At 61.2% G+C, this 17948-nt stretch overlaps 2 protein-coding genes across 4 annotated transcripts in view; both read left to right on the top strand.

Annotated features, from left to right (window-relative positions):
• Positions 1–7675, top strand: part of PPP3CC (protein phosphatase 3 catalytic subunit gamma) — a 50892-nt gene extending 43217 nt beyond the window's left edge. Inside the window, exons 13-15 of one of the 3 annotated variants that reach the window (XR_013185591.1) lie at positions 128–157; positions 3528–5080; positions 5124–7675. Coding sequence is in view for 2 of the 3 variants with exons in the window: in XM_077191649.1 (XP_077047764.1) it covers positions 128–157; positions 3528–3703 (206 nt within the window). In the remaining variant the exon portion in view is untranslated. Of the gene's footprint in view, positions 1–127; positions 158–3527 lie in introns of all 3 variants that reach the window. The other 2 variants (XM_077191649.1, XM_077191650.1) reach the window with 2 other exon arrangements.
• Positions 7676–9729: 2054 nt separating this feature from the next.
• Positions 9730–17138, top strand: SORBS3 (sorbin and SH3 domain containing 3). Its single transcript, XM_077191717.1, is given in 21 exon segments — positions 9730–10155; positions 10158–10254; positions 10257–10406; positions 11460–11596; positions 11671–11776; positions 11852–12075; positions 12146–12209; positions 12281–12395; positions 12470–12554; positions 12628–12669; positions 12755–12841; positions 13692–13747; positions 14846–14961; positions 15050–15129; positions 15217–15263; positions 15400–15514; positions 15588–15713; positions 15896–16303; positions 16387–16466; positions 16558–16664; positions 16751–17138. Coding segments are annotated over 21 exon segments (2703 nt in total). The 5' UTR covers positions 9730–9756; the 3' UTR covers positions 16813–17138.
• The last annotated feature ends 810 nt before the right edge of the window (positions 17139–17948 follow it).

The raw sequence follows: 17948 nt of genomic DNA, 5'->3' as shown, positions 1-17948 counted from the left end.
CACTGTCACTCTGTTTTTGTTCCTTTTTTTTTTTCCTGTTTTTTGTTTTGTTTTGGTTTTTTGTTTTTTATTTTTTATTTTTTTCCCTGTCTTCATTTCTGCATGCCACTGTTCTTCTGTATTGCAGCCACAGTAGAAGCGGTAGAGGCACGGGAAGGTATGGCTAGAACCCGGCGAGAGACTCAAATCATCTCCGTGTGTGCGTGCGCTCCTTTTAAAGAGCTTTACCAGCCCTTAACGGAAGCTTTTTACTCTTGCATCACCAGAAGTGGGGGAGGACAAGGCCCTGCTGGGAAGGAAAAAACACCCAGGGGTTTGGTTCAAGGCTGTTGCAGCTTGAACAGTTTATTCCTTAGTGGAACACCTTTATTTGGAGTTGCCAAAGCGGTTCCTGCTGCCGCTGCTCGAGACCTTGGGCTTGAGGTCCTGCAATCTGCCAGCACCATCAAAACCCTTAGAAAACAGGATTTTGTGGTGCTGGTGTAATCCCTGCCTTCCCCACAGGTAGGCCAAGGTGGAGAGGCAATTCTCTGCCTGTAGGGTGTAGGAATGACAGATCCATGAGGATTTTTCCTCCATGCCGAGCGGGGCCACGCAGCTCTACAGAGGCTTTACTTACCAAGGGAAGTTGTTTGTGAGCCAGCCAAGTCCTTGTAAAAGATTTGGCACAGGCTCCTTTTCCTTAAATTCTCAGTAGCACAAAGGAGTTTCACATTTGGTCCGTGTCATCAGGGCGAGGGTGACGTGCTCGTCCCCGCGGTGATGGAACAGGGACATGAAATTCCTCCGTGGGATTCATCCCTCCCAAATCTGCCCGTGTGTCTCCTGGTCATGCAAGAATTTTGCCTTTGTGATCCAAGGACTAGCTGTTCCCTCTCCTGGTGTTGCAGTGTGTGGTTTGTGTCGGAGTTCAGAGCCTTGTGGTGGTGTCTTTGTTCTGTTGTTCTGGGTTTTGCCTTTTTTTCTAAATTTTTATTTTCTTTTTAATTGTTATTTTTTAGTGTCGTGTTTTTCAGCTTTGAAATTTTCCTGAGATTTCACTCTCTGGGGACAGCAAGCACTTGTCTGGTTTATCAAGTTCCTCCTATACTATCAAAATAGGGGGAGGTTTGGGATATTGGAAGGAAATTTGTTCCTGTAAGGGTGGTGGGATGGAATTTCCAGAAAAGCTGTGGCTGCCCCATCCCTGGCAGTGTCCAAGGTTGAACCTGGGATAATTTAACTAGATGATCTTAATCTCCCAACCCAAACCATTCTGTGCTTCCATGAAAAGCTCTTAGGGAGCTGAGCAAATCCTAAACCTCCCTAAAAAAAAATAACATCCTCTTAGGGAGCAGAGCAAATCCTAAACCTCCCTAAAAAAGAGAACCTCCCCTTAGGGAGCAGAACAAATCCTAAACCTCCCTAAAAAAGAGAACCTCCTCTTAGGGAGCAGAACAAATCCTAAGCCTCTCTAAAAAGAACCTCCTCCTAGGGAGAAAAGCAAATCCTAAACCTCCTAGGGAGCAGAGCAAATCCTAAACCTGTCTAAAAGAAGAACCTCCTCTTAGGGAGCAGAGCAAATCCCAAGCCTCCCTAAAAAGAGCCACCTCTTAGGGAGCAAAGCCAATCCTAAACCTCCCTGAAAAAAAATAACCTCCTCTTAGAGAGCAGAGCAAATCTTAAACCTATCTTAAAGAGAGAGAACCTCTTAGGGGACAGAGAAATTCCTAAACCTCCTTAAAAAAGAGAACCTCCTCTTGGGGAGAAAAGCAAATCCTAAACCTCCTAGGGAGCAGAGAAAATCCTAAACCTCCCTAAAAGAGTGAAGTGCCTCCTCTTAGAGAGCAGAGCAAATCTTAAACCTGTCTTAAAGAAAATGAACCTCTTAGGGGACAGAGAAAATCCTAAACCTCCCTAAATAGTGAAATGCCTCCTCTTAGGGAGCAGAACAAATCTTAAACCTGTCTTAAAGAAAGAGAACCTCTTAGGGAACAGAGAAAATCCTAAACCTCCCTAAAAAAGAGATATTCCTCTTGGGGAGCGGAGCAAATCCTAAACCTCCCCAAAAAGAACCTCCTCCTAGGGAGAAAAGCAAATCCTAAACCTCCTAGGGAACAGAGCAAATCCTAAACTTCCCTAGATAGTGAAATGCCTCCTCTTAGAGAGCAGAGCAAATCTTAAACCTCTCTTAAAGAAAATGAACCTCTTAGGGGACAGAGAAAATCCTAAACCTCCCTAAAAAAGAGAACCTCCTCTTGGGGAGAAAAGCAAATCCTAAACCTCCTAGGGAGCAGAGAAAATCCTAAACCTCCCTAAATAGTGAAATGCCTCCTCTTAGGGAGCAGAGAAAATCCTAAACCTCCCTAAATAGTGAAATGCCTCCTCTTAGAGAGCAGAGCAAATCTTAAACCTATCTTAAAGAAAAAGAACCTCTTAGGGAGCAGAGAAAATCCTAAACGTCCCTAGATAGTGAAATGCCTCCTCTTAGAGAGCAGAGCAAATCTTAAACCTGTCTTAAAGAAAGAGAACCTCTTAGGGAACAGAGAAAATCCTAAACCTCCCTAAAAAAGAGAACTTCCTCTTGGGGAGCGGAGCAAATCCTAAACCTCCCCAAAAAGAACCTCCTCCTAGGGAGAAAAGCAAATCCTAAACCTCCTAGGGAACAGAGCAAATCCTAAACTTCCCTAGATAGTGAAATGCCTCCTCTTAGAGAGCAGAGCAAATCTTAAACCTCTCTTAAAGAAAATGAACCTCTTAGGGGACAGAGAAAATCCTAAACCTCCCTAAAAAAGAGAACCTCCTCTTGGGGAGAAAAGCAAATCCTAAACCTCCTAGGGAGAAGAGAAAATCCTAAACCTCCCTAAAAAAGTGAAGTATCTCCTCTTAGAGAGCAGAGCAAATCTTAAACCTGTCTTAAAGAAAAATAACCTCTTAGGGAACAGAGAAAATCCTAAACCTCCCTAGATAGTGAAATGCCTCCTCTTAGGGAGCAGAGCAAATCTTAAACCTGTCTTAAAGAAAAAGAACCTCTTAGGGGACAGAGCAAATCCTAAACCTCCCTAAATAGTGAAGTGCCTCCTCTTAGAGAGCAGAGCAAATCTTAAACCTCCCTAAAAAAAAATAACATCCTCTTAGGGAGCAGAGCAGATCCTAAACCTCACTAAAAAAGAGAACCTCCCCTTAGGGAGCTGAGCAAATCCTAAACCTCCCTGAAAAAAAATAACCTCCTCTTAGGGAGCAGAGCAAATCTTAAACCTATCTTAAAGAAAATGAACCTCTTAGGGAACAGAGAAAATCCTAAACCTCCCTAAAAAAGTGAAGTGCCTCCTCTTAGGGAGCAGAACAACCCCTTCACTTTGCTGCCGGCTGCTCCCAAACACGCGCTGGCACCTCCAGAACCTCCCCAAACAATTCCCAAACCCAGCCCGGTGCTTCCTGTCCCCTCCACTTGTCCCCGTTGGTGTCTGGCGTGTGCTGGAGGGTTCCTCTGGGGCTGTGCCCGTGCTGGAGCTGACACTGCCCCCTGTGCTCCCTTCCCTCCGCAGCCATCCGCGGCTTCTCCCCGCAGCACAAGATCCGCAGCTTCGAGGAGGCGCGGGGGCTGGACCGCATCAACGAGCGGATGCCGCCGCGCAAGGATTCCCTGCACTCGGACGGCCCCGTGAACTTGGTAACCTCGAACTCTGCGGACAAGAACGGCACGGGCAAGAAACCCCAGTAACGCCAGAGGATCCAAAACTTCATGAATTTTATTTATTTATTATCGGGGTGGGGTGGGGGCAGGGGGAGAAACCGACTTCACCTGGAGGCACGTCCATAAATCCAGTCTGCATCCGTTCTGTAAGAAAGCGACCATTTTGTATTTTTTTTTTTTTATTTATGTTCAATATATATAAAAATGTCCTTTTTTTTTTTTTTTTTGAGTTAGAAACCAATCCAACTGCTAGAGCATCCCGGGAGTGTTGTGCTGTCCAGCTGCCCTCCCCGAGAGGCCAAACCTCTGCTGGGGGGTGTTGGATTAAAAAACAAATATCAGTCAAACCAGGCAACTTGGGTCATTGGCTTTGGCACAGTTTGGAGTTAGCCTGAGCTTTCCAAAGCAGGTCCTTCCCTTCAGGATACGGTTGGGTTGGTTTTCCTTTACACACCTGTTTTCTTCCCAGATTTTTCCTGTTGTTTTCTTCCACCTCTTGCCTACCTGCAGCTGCTGCTTTAGGCAATTCCCTGGAAGGCAGATTGTTGGGATCCATCCCTCTTTTCCAAGGTGGCAGCCAGGGGTAGCTCCAGGGTTGTTAACACCAATCACAGCACCTTTTCCTTCAGGATTTCAGCTTTATCCCAGGGGATAAAGGAAAATAAGGAGAAGGTGGGGGGGAAGTGCTGCCCCTTGTTGTGGCTCTTCCTCTTGGAGCAGCCAGTTTGTGCAGCAGAATTCCCTTGGGAATCTCTGATTCAGAGCAGAGGAATTATCACTGCTGTCTGATGGTCCTTGGGAAAGCTGCAGGGCCTGAGTTTTAAAGGAGAAGGGGTGATTTACACCCTGGATGCTGCAGCTCCCCCATTCCCCCACCAGCACAGGCTGCCCAGCCCATGGCACATTCCCTGCTCCCAGCTCTGCAATCAGCCCTTGCTGGGCACTCTGGGGCGTGGGGGACAGGGTGGTCCCCCCAGTGTCACCTCCCTGTCCCCCCAGCGTGTGTGGCTTTGGGCATCACCCACCCTTGGCTGTCCAGAGGAGCCGTGGGCAGCTCAGCCTTTCCCAGCAGCTGGAGCAGGGGGTTGCTGATAAAAGTTTGGGATAAGATGGGTGGGGCACTGCTGCTTTTGGGAGATGTGCTGGGTGCTGGTGGCAGGGCAGCCCCTGGACTGGGAAGCAGGGAGGGTTTGGAAGGCAGAACCGAGTGGATGTGGCAGGAATTTTGGCTGAGTGTTCTGGATGGGGATCCTGGGGGTTCCCAGGGGACACCCCTGGCTGTGGTCAGGGATTTTAGAGTGGGAGCTGAGCATTCTGTCACTGAGCATTCTTCCACTTAGACTGGCAGCACTGGGGAAGAGTTTTGTGGGATTCCTGTTGGTCACTTCCCTGTGAGCTGTGAGGGTTTTGTGGGATTTCTGTTGGTCAGTTCCCTGTCAGCTGTGAGGGTTTTGTGGGATTCCTGTTGGTCAGTTCCCTGTCAGTTGTGCAGGCTTTTATGGGATTCCTGTTGGTCACTTCCCACATGAGCTGTGAGGGCTTTGTGGGATTCCCTTTGGTCACTTCCCTGTCAGCTGTGCAGGCTTTAATGGGATTCCTGTTGGTCACTTCCCACATGAGCTGTGGAAGGTTTTGTGGGGTTCCCATTAGTGACTTCCCTGTGAGCTGTGAAGGGTTTTATGGGATTCCTGTTGGTCACTTCCCCCATCCCCGTGTGAACTGTGAAGGATTTTGTGGGATTCCCATTGGTGAATTCTTGTGTGAGCTGTGCAGGGTTTTGTAGGGTTCCCACTGGTGACTTCCCTGTGAGCTGTGAAGGGTTTTATGGGATTCCTGTTGGTGACTTCCCTGTGAGCTGTGCAGGATTTTTTGGGATTCCCGTTGGTCACTTCCCTGTGAGCTGTGAAGGTTTTTATGGGATTCCTGTCAGTCACTTCCCATGTGTTCTTTGGGATTCCCGTTGGTCCCTTCCCTTCCCAGCCGTGGCCATTGCCTGGAGCTGAGGCAGCAGCTCCTGGAGCACTCCCCCCTCCAGCTTTCCCTGTCCCCCCTTCTCCCGTGCTCTCTGCAGCAGGGCTGAGCCTCTCCCAGGGGATCTTTGCCAAGCCTTTCCCTGGATCTTGCCGTCTTCCCTCGGCCAGAGGAAAACAGCAACTTCCCAGGAAGCTTTCAAATTGTCTTAGGATCAGACGTCACCTAATCCCCCGGGGCTGTTTAGGATTCTGTGGGCAGACCGCTGGGTTTCCACACTTTTCAGTCACATGCCTCCACTTTCCCCTCTTTTTTTTTTCTTTTTTTTTTTTTTTTTCTTTTTTGGTTTTTTTTTTTTTTTTTTTTCCCTTTGATCCCTTTTTTATTTCCACGCCCACCTCTTTGCGAGATGTTTGGAGCGAGCTTCTCTTCCCCCCAGTCCGAGGAGTGGGGCCAAATTGCCTTTTGTCTGTGAGTATTTCTTTGTCCTTTCAGGGCCTCCTGTGAGCAGTGAGCCCGTGTGTGGTACCCATGGGGCTGCCCGTGCATGTTCGGGCGTGTTGTGCTGACCCAGGCTGGGATCTCACCCAAGCAGCCAGGTTTTAGTCGGGATCTTTGGGATGGGAATTGCGGGACCCCGAGCCCCCGTTCCCAGCGTGGGCCCTGCCCATCACACAGGGGGATTTGCTTTGCTGGCAGTTTGTCCCCCCCACCCTCTTCTCCTGCTCTGGCATCACCAATTCCCCCTCCTCAAAATCCTTTGGGACTTTGTGCTTCACGGTTTGGGGGCTCAGATCCAACCCCCTGATGCTTGGGGCTGGTGGAACTGCAGCTTCCCAGTGTCCCAGCCCTGGAAAAGGGCTGGATGTTCATTGTCCTAGCCCTGGAGGAGGTGGCCGAGGGGTGGGATTTTTGTCCCCCCTTATCCCTAGGGCTGCTGGAGCTGCACTGTGTCAGCCCTGGAAGCAGTGCCAAGTGTCTCCAGGGTGACACTTGGCTGTTGGTTGCCCCTGTGGCACCCACACGTGTGGCTGTCACGCTGCCAGGTCCCCTCTTCCCTTTGAAGCAGTTCCCGAGGGGGTGAGGAGCAGCGATGGGGCTCTGGGTGCTAATTACCCCCTTCATTACCGCCCCCTCTCCGTGCCGGGCTTCCCCTGCCACTGCCCCCAGCCGAGATCCCCCCTCCCCTCTTTTGGGGACAACTTCGGAGCAGAATTCCCTGCCCCGATCCCCACCACGGCAAACCAAAAAAACCAATCCAGAAACGCCCCCAAATTCCCCCTTTTCCTCCTTTCCCCCCCCAGATCCAGCGCCTCGGAGCTGGGCTTGTCTCTGACCCCTCCTCTCCGAGCTCCCGCCCGTCCCTTCCCCTCCCCGGCTGCCACCTGGAGCTTGGACATCCGGGATTGAGGGGAGCCCACGGGCCCCGGGGGAGCCCCCCCGACCCGAGGGAGCCCCCAAATCCAGGGAAAGCCCCCACCTCCCCGCAGCCTGGGTTTTTTTGCATGTTCTAGCAAGGTGCATGTCCAAGGAGGGGAGTCGGCAATGGGGCGGGTGGTGGGTTGAGTTCAAGCTTAATTTTCTTTTTTGGGATTGGGAGAACCCCTCTGGCTGCCTCTGGCACAGATCCCACCTGGCCAGGGGAGCTGGCAGGGATGCAGATCCCACCAAACCTCAGCCAGGGAGGACCTGAAGCCCTCCAGGGGTGCAGTGATGGTGATTTTAGGGTTCTCAATGCTGAAGGATCATACGCCCGTTGCCTGGAGACTGCCTCCTTTTTAATTTTTATTTTTATTTCTTGCTTTTTTTTTTTCTTTTTCTTTTTCTTTTTTTTTTTAGTTCTGTTGAAAGGAGAAAAAAAATGGTGAAAATGTTATTTATTGGCAGAAATTATTTAATATAATTTCTTTTTTTTTTTTCTTTTTGTGAAACAAGGAATGAATTTGTTAGAACTGTCTCGATGTAAATCGGAGTCATCTTTAAGGAGGAAAAAAAAAAGAAAAAAAAAGTTAAAAATTGACACAGTCACTGCGCTCCACTGTGATTTTTTGGGTGGCTGAGGGGGGTTCATTGCTGCCAGAAGGGAGGATTTGGGGGGTTCTAGAGGCTCTCCAGAGCATTTCCCAGCGGCTCCCGGCTGCATTTGGAGATTTGGAGCTCTCAGCTCCTGCTCCTCGTCCTTCCCTGGGTAAATAACGCGGTGCCAGCAGGGACAGGACGGGATGTGCCAGCTCTTGTTCCACCCCAGCTCCTTCCTTGTCCCTTCTGGGGTGTTCCCTCCACAGAGAGGATCCAGGGAGCAGCCCTGGGGTCAGGATCCATCTGGGTGGATCCGAACGGTGACAGCTCCACGGCTCCTGCTCAGGGATCCCCTCCTGCACCATCCCTGGGGAGCTGCTGTGGCTCCAGCTCTGCCTTCCACACCTGGGATCCGTCCCCTCTTCCCGAGGGGCAGCCGAATATTCAGGATAAACTCCGGAGCACTCCAGGGCGTTATCCCATTTAACCATCCCAATTCCTCCGGGAATTCAGCGCCACCTCGAGCTCAGCTCCCCACGTGCTCCCCATTTCCCACCTGCTCCTCCCCGCTCCCGGATGCATCCAGGGCACGCCCGGGCCGGGACGCTCCGGCTCTCCCACCCTTTTCCTGGGTGTTCCCACCCAAACTGGGGAGCCCCCAAGCCCCGGCACCGCTGGCAGACCCCGCGCTGGGCACCGGGGGCGGCTCCGGGCACATCCCTGCCCAGGGGAGCATCCCTGGGAGCATCCCCGGGCCCGGCCGCGCGTTCCCGGCTGGCATCGCCGCTGAGCAAACAGGAAACACTCGCCCTTTGTTAATCCCGGCCCGGGCTGCGCGTTAAATATTTATCTGTGAGCGGAGGCTGGTGCTGGGAGCCGCGGGGAGGGAGGGACCGAGGCAGGGCCGGCGCTGGAGGCTCCTGGCCGGGCACGGGGAGGCTGCGTGCGGAGCGGGAGGTGAGCGGGGCTTTGGGCAGGGGGTGTCGGCACCCCGAGGGGGGCTGGGGCAAGGGGGCTGCTCCTCGCATCGCCAGCGGCTGCTGTGACCTCGAGAGGTGTCACTGGGTGGGCTGGAGGGGACCCGGAGGGGATGGGCACCCCTTGGCAGCAGGGATGGGCTCGGGGGTGTCCCCTCGCTGGGTTTAACCCTCCCCGGCCCCGCTGCCATCCCTGCCCCGGTCACCCCGGGATCCTCCAGCAGGATCAGCTCCTGTGTCCTCGCCACGGTGTCCCCAGCTGGCACCAAGGAGCTGCCTCATTCCCACGGCATTGGGGCGGGGGCAAGGACACCCTGTCCCCTCCGTCCCCTCTGTCCCCTCTGTCCCCTGTCCCCGGTGTCCCCCGGGCGCAGGATCGCAGCCACCGGGGCTCCTGCCATCGTCTCCAGCAGCAGGGGGCGGTGGCTTGGTGGGGACCGAGGGGTGGCAGCGAAGCCACCGTCCCCCGGGAGCTCACGTGGGAACTCACGGGATGAGGAAGGGCTGGGGCAGCCCCGTTTTGGGGGTGTCAGCAGTTTAGGGGAGCAGGAAGCGGCCGGCGGGTGAGTGGTGGGTGCGGGCGCTGCCCGAGGGGGCGAGGGGGGACACGGGGCACCCGCAAAGCGGGGCATGGGGGTGATCTGGGGGGGACCCTGCCCGGAGTCCTCAGCGATGGGTGGATGGAGGGGATGGAGGGGTGCAGTGGGGATGGGGGCTCTGCTCTGACTGTGCCCCACACCAGAGCTTGGGTGGGCACAGGAGCACAGATCCCACTCCCCACTTCAGCCCTCACCTCTCAGCATTTCCCTCTTCACCCCCTTCCAAAAATTCCCCTAAATCCCCTTCTCCACCGGATGGGGAACTGATGACGCCGGAGAGGGTGAGGTGGGACACAGGCAGAGCACTGGGGGCTTACATGGGGGTTCCCAGTGCCCAAATCCCGGGGGATGGAGAGATTGAAGGGATGGAGGAATGCAGGAGATGATGGAGGGGATGGAGGGGATGGAGGGATGGAGGGGATGGAGGGGATGGAGGGGATGGAGGGATGGAGGGATGGAGGGGATGGAGGGATGGAGGGGATGGAGGGGATGGAGGGATGGAGGACATGGAGGGATGGAGGACATGGAGGGTCACCCGTGGGAAGGTGGGCAGCGGTGGGGATGGGGGCTCTGCTCTCCCCGTGCCCCCATCCCGGCGCTCGGAGGGGCACAGGAGCACAGACCCCGCTCCTCCCCTCAGTCCCCACCTCCTCCCGGAATTCCCTCCCCATCCTTTCCCGAACCGCCCCCCCCCGAGTCCCCGTCTCCATCGCGCCGGGGGCCGGCGGCGCTGGGCTCGCCCCGTTTCGTAAGCGGGGCCCGGGTGTGCGGGAACGCGTGCGCGGGGCGTGGGATGAGTTCAACCCCTTGGCTCCATTCCCTGGATCCCATCCCTGGAAATGTCACTGGAAACTCTGAATGGGCCGGCCCCGCTCCAGAGCGGGGAGCGCTGGGGGGGCAGCGCACCCCGGGGATGGGGGGGCCGGGGCACACGGGGACCCAGCGCCGGCCAGGACGGAGCCTCCCGGGGCTCCCGGGGGATGCTCTTGGGGGGCTCTCCCCGCCAGCCCCCCCCATGCGCTGAGGGCCCCCCCGCTCCCTCTCCCGGCAAAGTTCGTGCCGTGGATTTTTCTTCCGCGCCGCTCGCGGCTCCGTCCCGCTCGCCCCGGGGCTCCCCAAAACCCCGGCGCTTCCCGGGGAGGCCCCGCTGGCACCGCCCAGGAGGTAAGAGCTGGCTGGGGGGGCCCCGAGGGGACCCCCGGGGACAGGTTTTGGGGGACACTCCAAAGGAGGAGAAGGATGGGGCCGAGCCCCGTGTGGGGCTGCGCTGGGAATGGCGTGGAGGTTTTTGGGGTGCCCTGGGGGGATGGGAGCCTGCACCCCACTTTCTGTGTCCCGGGGCACCTCCTTCCCTGGTCTCAGTTTCCCCACGGGGGTGATTGACGTTAATTACAACCTTGGAGCTGCCGAGCCTGCAGCGGTGTGGGAAACAGGGGGTCCCGATTTGGGGGTCCCCACACACACAGAGGGAACCGTGTCGGGCTGGGACCCCCGGCAGCCGCCCAGGACGCCCCGTTTGAGGCGGGATCTGGCACCTGCGAGCGCCTGTGCCGGGCTGGGCACGGAGACGTGAGAGGGACGAACCAGGGCACGGGTGTCCCCCCAAGGCCCCGAGGCCATCCCGGTGTCGGGAGAGGCTCCGGGGGTCCCGGCCCCCCCAGCCGCCCCCCGGCCGGTTCTCGGTGAGTCACAGCTCGGCTCCTCGTCCCTCCGTCCCCTCTCCCTCCCTGTTTGCGCTGCAGGGCGGGGAAATATTTCTGCCCTGTCGTGTTCCCGGCCCTGGCAGCGCTCCCGGGCGGGCGACGCTGCTGCCGCCACGTGCCCGGGCGGGAGGGCAGCGCGCCGGGATGCCGGGCATGGGAAGGCGGCGCTGCCATCGCCCCGAGCCGCCCCGGGCGTGTTCTCACGGCGGGCTGGATCCATCCCTGCCGAGCCGGGGCAGGGCGAGGGGCGGGTGGTCTGGATCAGCATGGGTAAGGAGCTGGGCACCCGTGCCAGGGCTGGTTCTGAACAGGAACAGCCCCTTCCCCTGAGCCGGGGACGCTGCCACCGCGGTTGTCACCGCACACGGTGCCCTCTGTGCCTCTGAATAACAGGGGACGCTCCCCGCGGTGGGGCTGGGGCTTCTCCGAGCCTCCGTCGCTCTGGCAAAGCTGGGAATGCCCAGAAAGCGGGGACAGCATGAGCACAGCTGCTTTTCCCACAGGGCTCGGGCAGCTCCGGAGCATCATCCCCCCCCTCCGGCCATGGCGGGCCGGCTCCTGCCCCCCGATGCCAGCCCGGCCCTGGCTGTGGAGGACGTTCCCCACCTCCTCCCAGCTCTGCAGGTGTCCCCGCAGCACACGGTGACACGGGTGAGTGGGGCTGGCACATGCTGGGGGATTCGGGGGCGCTGCACCCTTTGTGCCAGCCCCTCCCTGTGCCACAGGTGCCCGTCATCCGCCACCGCGGCTCCAACACCCTCAACTTCCACTTCCATGAGCCGGAGAGCCGCGGCACCGCCCAGAACAGCCAGGGAGCTCCCAAGAGCTCAGGTACAGAGAGCCCTGAGCATCCTGGGGACACCCCCCGGGCCGTGCCCACCTGAGCCATGCCCACCTTGTCTGCAGTGAATGAGTGGTACCAGACCTGGCCAGCCAAGGAGACCAAAGCCCCCAGCCCCCAGGTGCCCGCCCAGCCCAGCCCCAGCCCCAGGGCCGCCCCCGCCTGCCCGCGGCCCCCGGGCTGGTCGGCGACCTGGACCAAGGACAGCAAGCGGCGGGAGAGGCGCTGGGTGAAGTACGATGGCATCGGGCCCGTGGACGAGACGGGGATGCCCCTGGCCTCACGCTCGGTGAGTGGGGGCGCAGGGCAGGGGTGTCACCCCGCTGTCACCCCCTCACCACCCCAACGTGTCCCCCCAGAGCGTGGACAGCCCCCGGGACTGGTACCGCAGCATGTTCCGGCAGATCCACCGCAAGCTGCCAGGTGAGCCCGGGCGTGCGGGTGCGGCACGGAGCGGGCAGGGCTCGGCACCCGCTCACCTCCCCCATCCTCAGAGCCCGACTGGGACACCCATTCCTGCCCCACCACGGCGCCTCCATCGCCCCCCAAGCCGCGGAGGAGGGGCTCGGCCCCGGCTGAGCCCCCCGGAATGCCCAACGGGATGGACTGGTGAGCCTGGCACAGGGACGGGGGTGCCCACGGGGTGGGGGCTGCGCTGGCTGAACCCCCCCCGTCCTCCACAGGAGCCGCTGGGGCGCCCCCGGTGCCACCGCCGAGCCCGGCAGCATTTTTGACTACGAACCAGGGGAGTTCTCTCCGCGGGAGCAGGTAGGCAGGCCTGGCACTCGGGGAGGGGTGGGCCCGAGGTGGGCACACCCCTGACCGCTCCCTGCCCTTTCAGAGCCCGGCAGCAGCGCGGCCGAAGCGGGCTCAGTCCATCGAGGTGAGGCGCTGGGGGTGGCAGCGGGGTCCCGGTGCCCGCGGGCAGTGCCAGCCTGGCCCGGCACAGCCCCGAACTGCCCCTGCAGGTGCTGCTGGAGCAGGAGCTGGAGCAGCTCAGCGAGGAGCTGGACAAGGACATGAGGGACATGGAGACGCGGCGGACCCCGCGCCAGGTACCCCCGGCCCCCCCTGCTGCCCCTCGGTCCCCCCAGGGCACATCCAGCTGTGGGCACATCCAGCTGTGGGCTCAGCCTTTGTGCAGGGCTTGGACATGCACGTGGTGGGATGCACATCTGGATTAATGCTCGGATGGGTGCATGCACGGCTGGATGTGTGAACAGCTGGATGTGTGCACAACTGGATGTGTGAACAACTGGATGTGTGCACAACTGGATGTGTGCACAACTGGATGTGTGAATAACTGGATGTGTGCACAGCTGGGTGTTTGCACAACTGGATGTGTGCACAACTGGATGTGCGAATAACTGATGTGTGCACAGCTGGATGCGTGAACAACTGGATGTGTGCACAGCTGGGTGTGTGAACAACTGGATGTGTGCACAACTGGATGTGTGCACAGCTGGATGTGTGAATAACTGGATGTGTGCACAACTGGATGTGTGCACAGCTGGATGTGTGAATAACTGGATGTGTGAACAACTGGATGTGTGCACAGCTGGGTGTGTGCACAACTGGATGGATGAATGGATCTGTGCAGGGCTGGAGCCCTGCACATCTGGATGCCTGCACGGCCGGGGTGAATGCACAGCGAGCTGCATGCACATCTGGATGTGTGCACAACCCGGTGCCTGCCTGGCTGGCTCCACGCACATCTGGACCCACGCACGGCTGCTCGGCAGCCTGGAGCCGTGGCTGTGGGGCTTTAGGACCCAGCCCGCCCGTCCGTCCGTCCGTCCGGCGGTTTATTGGCGCAGCCGAGCTGGACTCCTTCGCTTCCCGCCGAGACTCGGCCTCCTGGATGATTAATTTTTCTCTCCCACCCCCTCCCGCTCCTCCCGGCAGAGCCCGGCGGCTGCTCCCACCGCTCGCTCCCCTGCTCCGGCCTCCCCGGCTGCTCGGTGAGTTCCGCGGCCGCTCCCGCCCCCGGCACCCCCAAATCCCCCTGCCCGGACCCCGCTCGAGGCGAGGGACGGGACCCCGCTCCGGGGGTGGCGGGGGGGCTGTCCCTGCAGCGCCCCGCGGGGGGGGAGCCCCCGGCATCCCCTCGGGACCCCCCAGAGCCCCCCCGGTCCCCCAGAGCCCGGCACGGGTGGGAGCGGCGCCGGGCCGGCTGCCCGCAGGGTGGGACGGGGCCGGAGCGGGGCTGAGCCTTTCCCCCGTCCCCGGAGCGGGGACGCCGTGTCCCGGCCTTTGGCTCCGTCCCAGGGGAGGTGACGGCGCTCGGATTGCCACCGCTGTGTCCCACGGGCACAGGGAGGGGACAGCTGTGCCGGAGCACCCCGGGATGGGGTGGGCACCCCGGGATGGGGTGGGCACGCCGGGGTGTCCCCACAGACCCCTCTGTGCCCCGGCAGCAGCAGGAAAACAAACAAACAAACAAACAAACAAACCAGCAAACAAACGAGCACCTCCTCTTGTAGGAGCCACCGTAACCCCCAGGGGCGCACAGAGCGGGGGCTCCCCCCCTCCCCAACCCCTCCTGCGGCTTGGGGGGCGCATTTGGGCTCTTTAAGTGCCCCCCGGAGCGGGGTTATTCATTAGCCCTCCCCGGCGCTTCCTGCTCGGCGGCAGCGGGGCCGCGCTGCCGGAAAACTTCGGACCGGTCCCGCTTGGCTGCCTCCGGGAGGAGCCCCGGGAGGGCTGGAGAGAGCAGAGCCGGGGGTCCTGGGTCTGGGGGACCCCAGCGCCCTCACATTGGGTACCCGGTGGTTTTGGGCCGCGGGATCCCGGGGTCCTGGTTCTGGGGGACCGTAATATCCTGGTTGATGGAATTCAGGAATCCTGGTCCTGGAGGACCCTGAATTCCTGGTCTGTGGTCTTGGTCCATGGGATGCAGGAGTATCCTGAGGGTCCCTGATGTCCTGGTCCATGAGACCCAGGGCTCCTGGTCCGTGCAATGCACAGGACCCCAATATCCTGCTCTGCGGGACACGGGGGGCAGCAGGGTCAGAGCAGGGGGGTTCATGGCCCTGCCCTGAGCCACTGTCCCCCCTCAGGAGCCCCCTGTCACCCCAGCGGCTGTGGAGCCCCCCTGCCAGCCACCACTCACCTGCCACCCCCAGCATGGAGCGGGCTGGGCTGGGGCTGGCCAGTGACCGGAGCCCTGGCAGAGGTGAGTCCCCCTTGAGCCCCCTGAGCCCCCCAGGCCCTGCCGTGGGGCACCCCAAGCACCCTGGCTGGTGACACCCCGCTCTTCACAGACACCCTCAGGCCAGGGACCCTCCCCAGCTTGTCGGACCTGGGGGAGCCCGTGGAGGCCGTCAAGAGGGAGGAGAAGAAGGTGAGGCTGGGATGGTCCCGTGCCATGTGGGATTGGGGGTGGCTGCACTGGGGGCGTCTCCCTGTAACCCCTCCTCTCCCTCCCCAGATGAAAGCTGCTCGCCTCAAGTTCAACTTCCAAGCTGAGTCTCCCAAGTAAGCGCCGGGGTCACCCCTGGGGTCCCACGATGACAGATGGGGACTCGGGGAGCCCTGACACGTGGGGTGGCCCTGCCAGCCGAGCCGGGAACGGGTCTGTGCCGGCGGGCAGGTGTGACAGTGTCCCTTGCAGGGAGCTGACGCTGCAGAAGGGGGACATCGTCTACATCCACAAGGAGGTGGACAGGAACTGGCTGGAGGGGGAGCACCACGGCCGCGTGGGCATCTTCCCCTCCAACTACGTGGAGGTGAGCCCGGGCCATGAGGGGGCAGCGGGGCCGGGGGCGCTGGCGCTGCCCCTCACCCGCGTGTCCCACCCAGATCCTGCCCCCCACGGAGGTGCCCAAGCCCATCAAGGCTCCCACGCTCCAGGTGCTGGAATACGGCGAGGCACTGGCGCTCTACAACTTCCGAGGGGATCTGCACGTGGAGCTCTCCTTTCGCAAGGTACCGCGGCTCCGTGCTGTGCTATCCCGGGCCATCCCGGGCCGTTCCGTGCTGTGCCATCCGGGCCATCCCGGGCCGTTCCGTGCCGGGCCATCCCGGGCTGTTCCGTGCTGTGCCATCCCGGGCCATCCCGGGCCATCCCGGGCCGTTCCGTGCTGACCCGCCCTCTGCTCCCGCGGCAGGGCGAGCGGATCTGCCTGGTGCGGAGGGTGAACGAGAACTGGTACGAGGGGCGGATCTCGGGCACCAGCCGCCAGGGCATCTTCCCCGCCACCTACGTGCAGGTGCTGAAGGAGCCGCGGGTCAAAACCACCGCCGAGGACATCCCCTCGTCTCCCGGCCCCGCCAGCCCCCGGCCCGCGGCCGGATCCCCGTCCCTGCAGCGCTCGCCCGGCCCCCGCATCCCCCAGGCTCCCGCGGGGTCCCCCCGGGAAGCCAAGCGGGGTCCCGGGGTGTCGGGCGGGCGCCCGTCCTCCCCGCGCCACCTCGGTGCCACCTTCCCCCCCTCCCCAAAGCTGCCCCACGCTGGCACCCCCAGCCCCTTGGTGGCCTCTGCCAGCCCCCCACACCCTGCCTGGAGCCCCGAGCAGGTGAGTGCCCCCCGCCCTGGCACCGTGCCCCGGCACCGCTGGGGCTGCGGGTGCCACCCTGAACCCCCCGTTTGCCCCCACAGCGCCCGACCCAGGCGGCACAAGGCAGCGCCCGGCCCGAGCCCGCCCCGTCCTACAACGGCTCCGAGATCCGGTGGACTCCGTAAGCAGGGCCGGGAGCGTCCCCGGGCGCGGTGTCCCCACGAGGGACCCCCCGTGGGTGGGGTGGGCTCTGCCCACGCTTTGTCTCGCAGGTACCGGGCGCTCTACCAGTACCGGCCCCAAAACGCCGACGAGCTGGAGCTGCTGGAAGGGGACAGGGTGGATGTCATGCAGCAGTGCGACGACGGCTGGTTCGTGGGTGCGTGGCCGCCGCTTTGGGGACAGGGATGGGGACAAGGTGCCACCCTCACCCCTCGCCACCTCTCCGCGTCTTTATACCCGCAGGAGTGTCCAGGAGGACGCAGAAATTCGGCACTTTCCCCGGGAATTACGTGGCGCCGGTGTGACCCGCGGCCGTGGGGACCCCGGGGGCTTCCCCCTGTCCCGCCGTGTCCCCGCCGTGTCCCCCCACGGGGATGAAGCGCCTCCAGCTCCCTCCCGCCCCTATGGGGCTGCTTCTAACAGGGACGAATCCCCCCAGCGCGGGGTGTCTCCCCCGCCCCAGTGCCTTAACCCGCCCCCTCCTCGCCGCTGCCCGGTGCCACCGCCCCGGGGTCGCCCCGGGGCTCTGCCCGGTGCCGGGCCTGACCATGACGGCCGTGCCCGCGATGTGGGCCCGTGTCCGGGAGTCGCCTTCGCTTCTTTTCCGTCATTAAAGCTCAGCTCAGCCCGACTCTGAGAGTTCCGGGATTGGGGAGGAGCCGCTCCCGGGACCCGTCCCACCGGAGCCGTGGGCGGGGAGCGGCGGGGCCGCTGCGTGGGGCCGCGGGGATCCCCCCACGCCCACGGGCGGTCCCGGGGCGGGCCCAGCCGCCGCCGTGCGCCCCGTCGGGGGGGGCCGTGCCCGCAGCCCGGCCCGGCCCGGCCCGGCTCCTCCCGAGGAGGCGGCGCCGTCCCGGGGCCGCGCTCGGCTCCGCAGCCCCGCGGGGCCGCCCGGCTCGGCCGCCCCGGTGAGTACGCGGGGGCGCGGGGGGTGTCCGTCCGTCCGTCCGTCCGTCCGTCCGTCCCTCGGGGGTCCCGGTGCCCGGGGGTGGAGAGGGATGTGCGGGCAGGTCCCGCCACTGTGTCCCCGAGTTCCCACTGTGCCCCCGAGTCCCCGGATCCTCGCGAGTGCCAAGTCCCCGTGTCCCCAGGTCCCCGCGCCTCCTGGCATCGCCCGTCCCCGCCGCTCGCCCCGCGGGTGCCAGGCGGCGCCGCCAGACACCGCGGGCACAAAGACATCGCTGTGCGGCGGGGACAGAGCCCGAGGGAGCGGGGACACAGGTGGGGAGCGGGGGGCCGAGGAGGGGAGCAGGGGGTGGAGAGGGGGAGCACGGACAGAGCTGGGGACAGGGATGGAGAAGGGGTGCAGGACACGAAGGGGAGGTGCAGGGACTGGAGAAGGGGTGCAGGGAGAAGAGGAGCATAAGGGAGAGGTGGGGTGCAGTGTCTAAAGAAGGGGTGCAGGGTCCACAGAAGAGGTTCGGGGCTGTCGGGGGTCTGG

Source organism: Agelaius phoeniceus, chromosome 30 (assembly GCF_051311805.1).
Source record: "Agelaius phoeniceus isolate bAgePho1 chromosome 30, bAgePho1.hap1, whole genome shotgun sequence".
Taxonomy (NCBI): Eukaryota; Metazoa; Chordata; class Aves; order Passeriformes; family Icteridae; genus Agelaius; species Agelaius phoeniceus.
The sequence above is the reverse complement of the archived record's forward strand: the minus strand, read 5'-3'. Positions and strand labels throughout refer to the sequence as shown.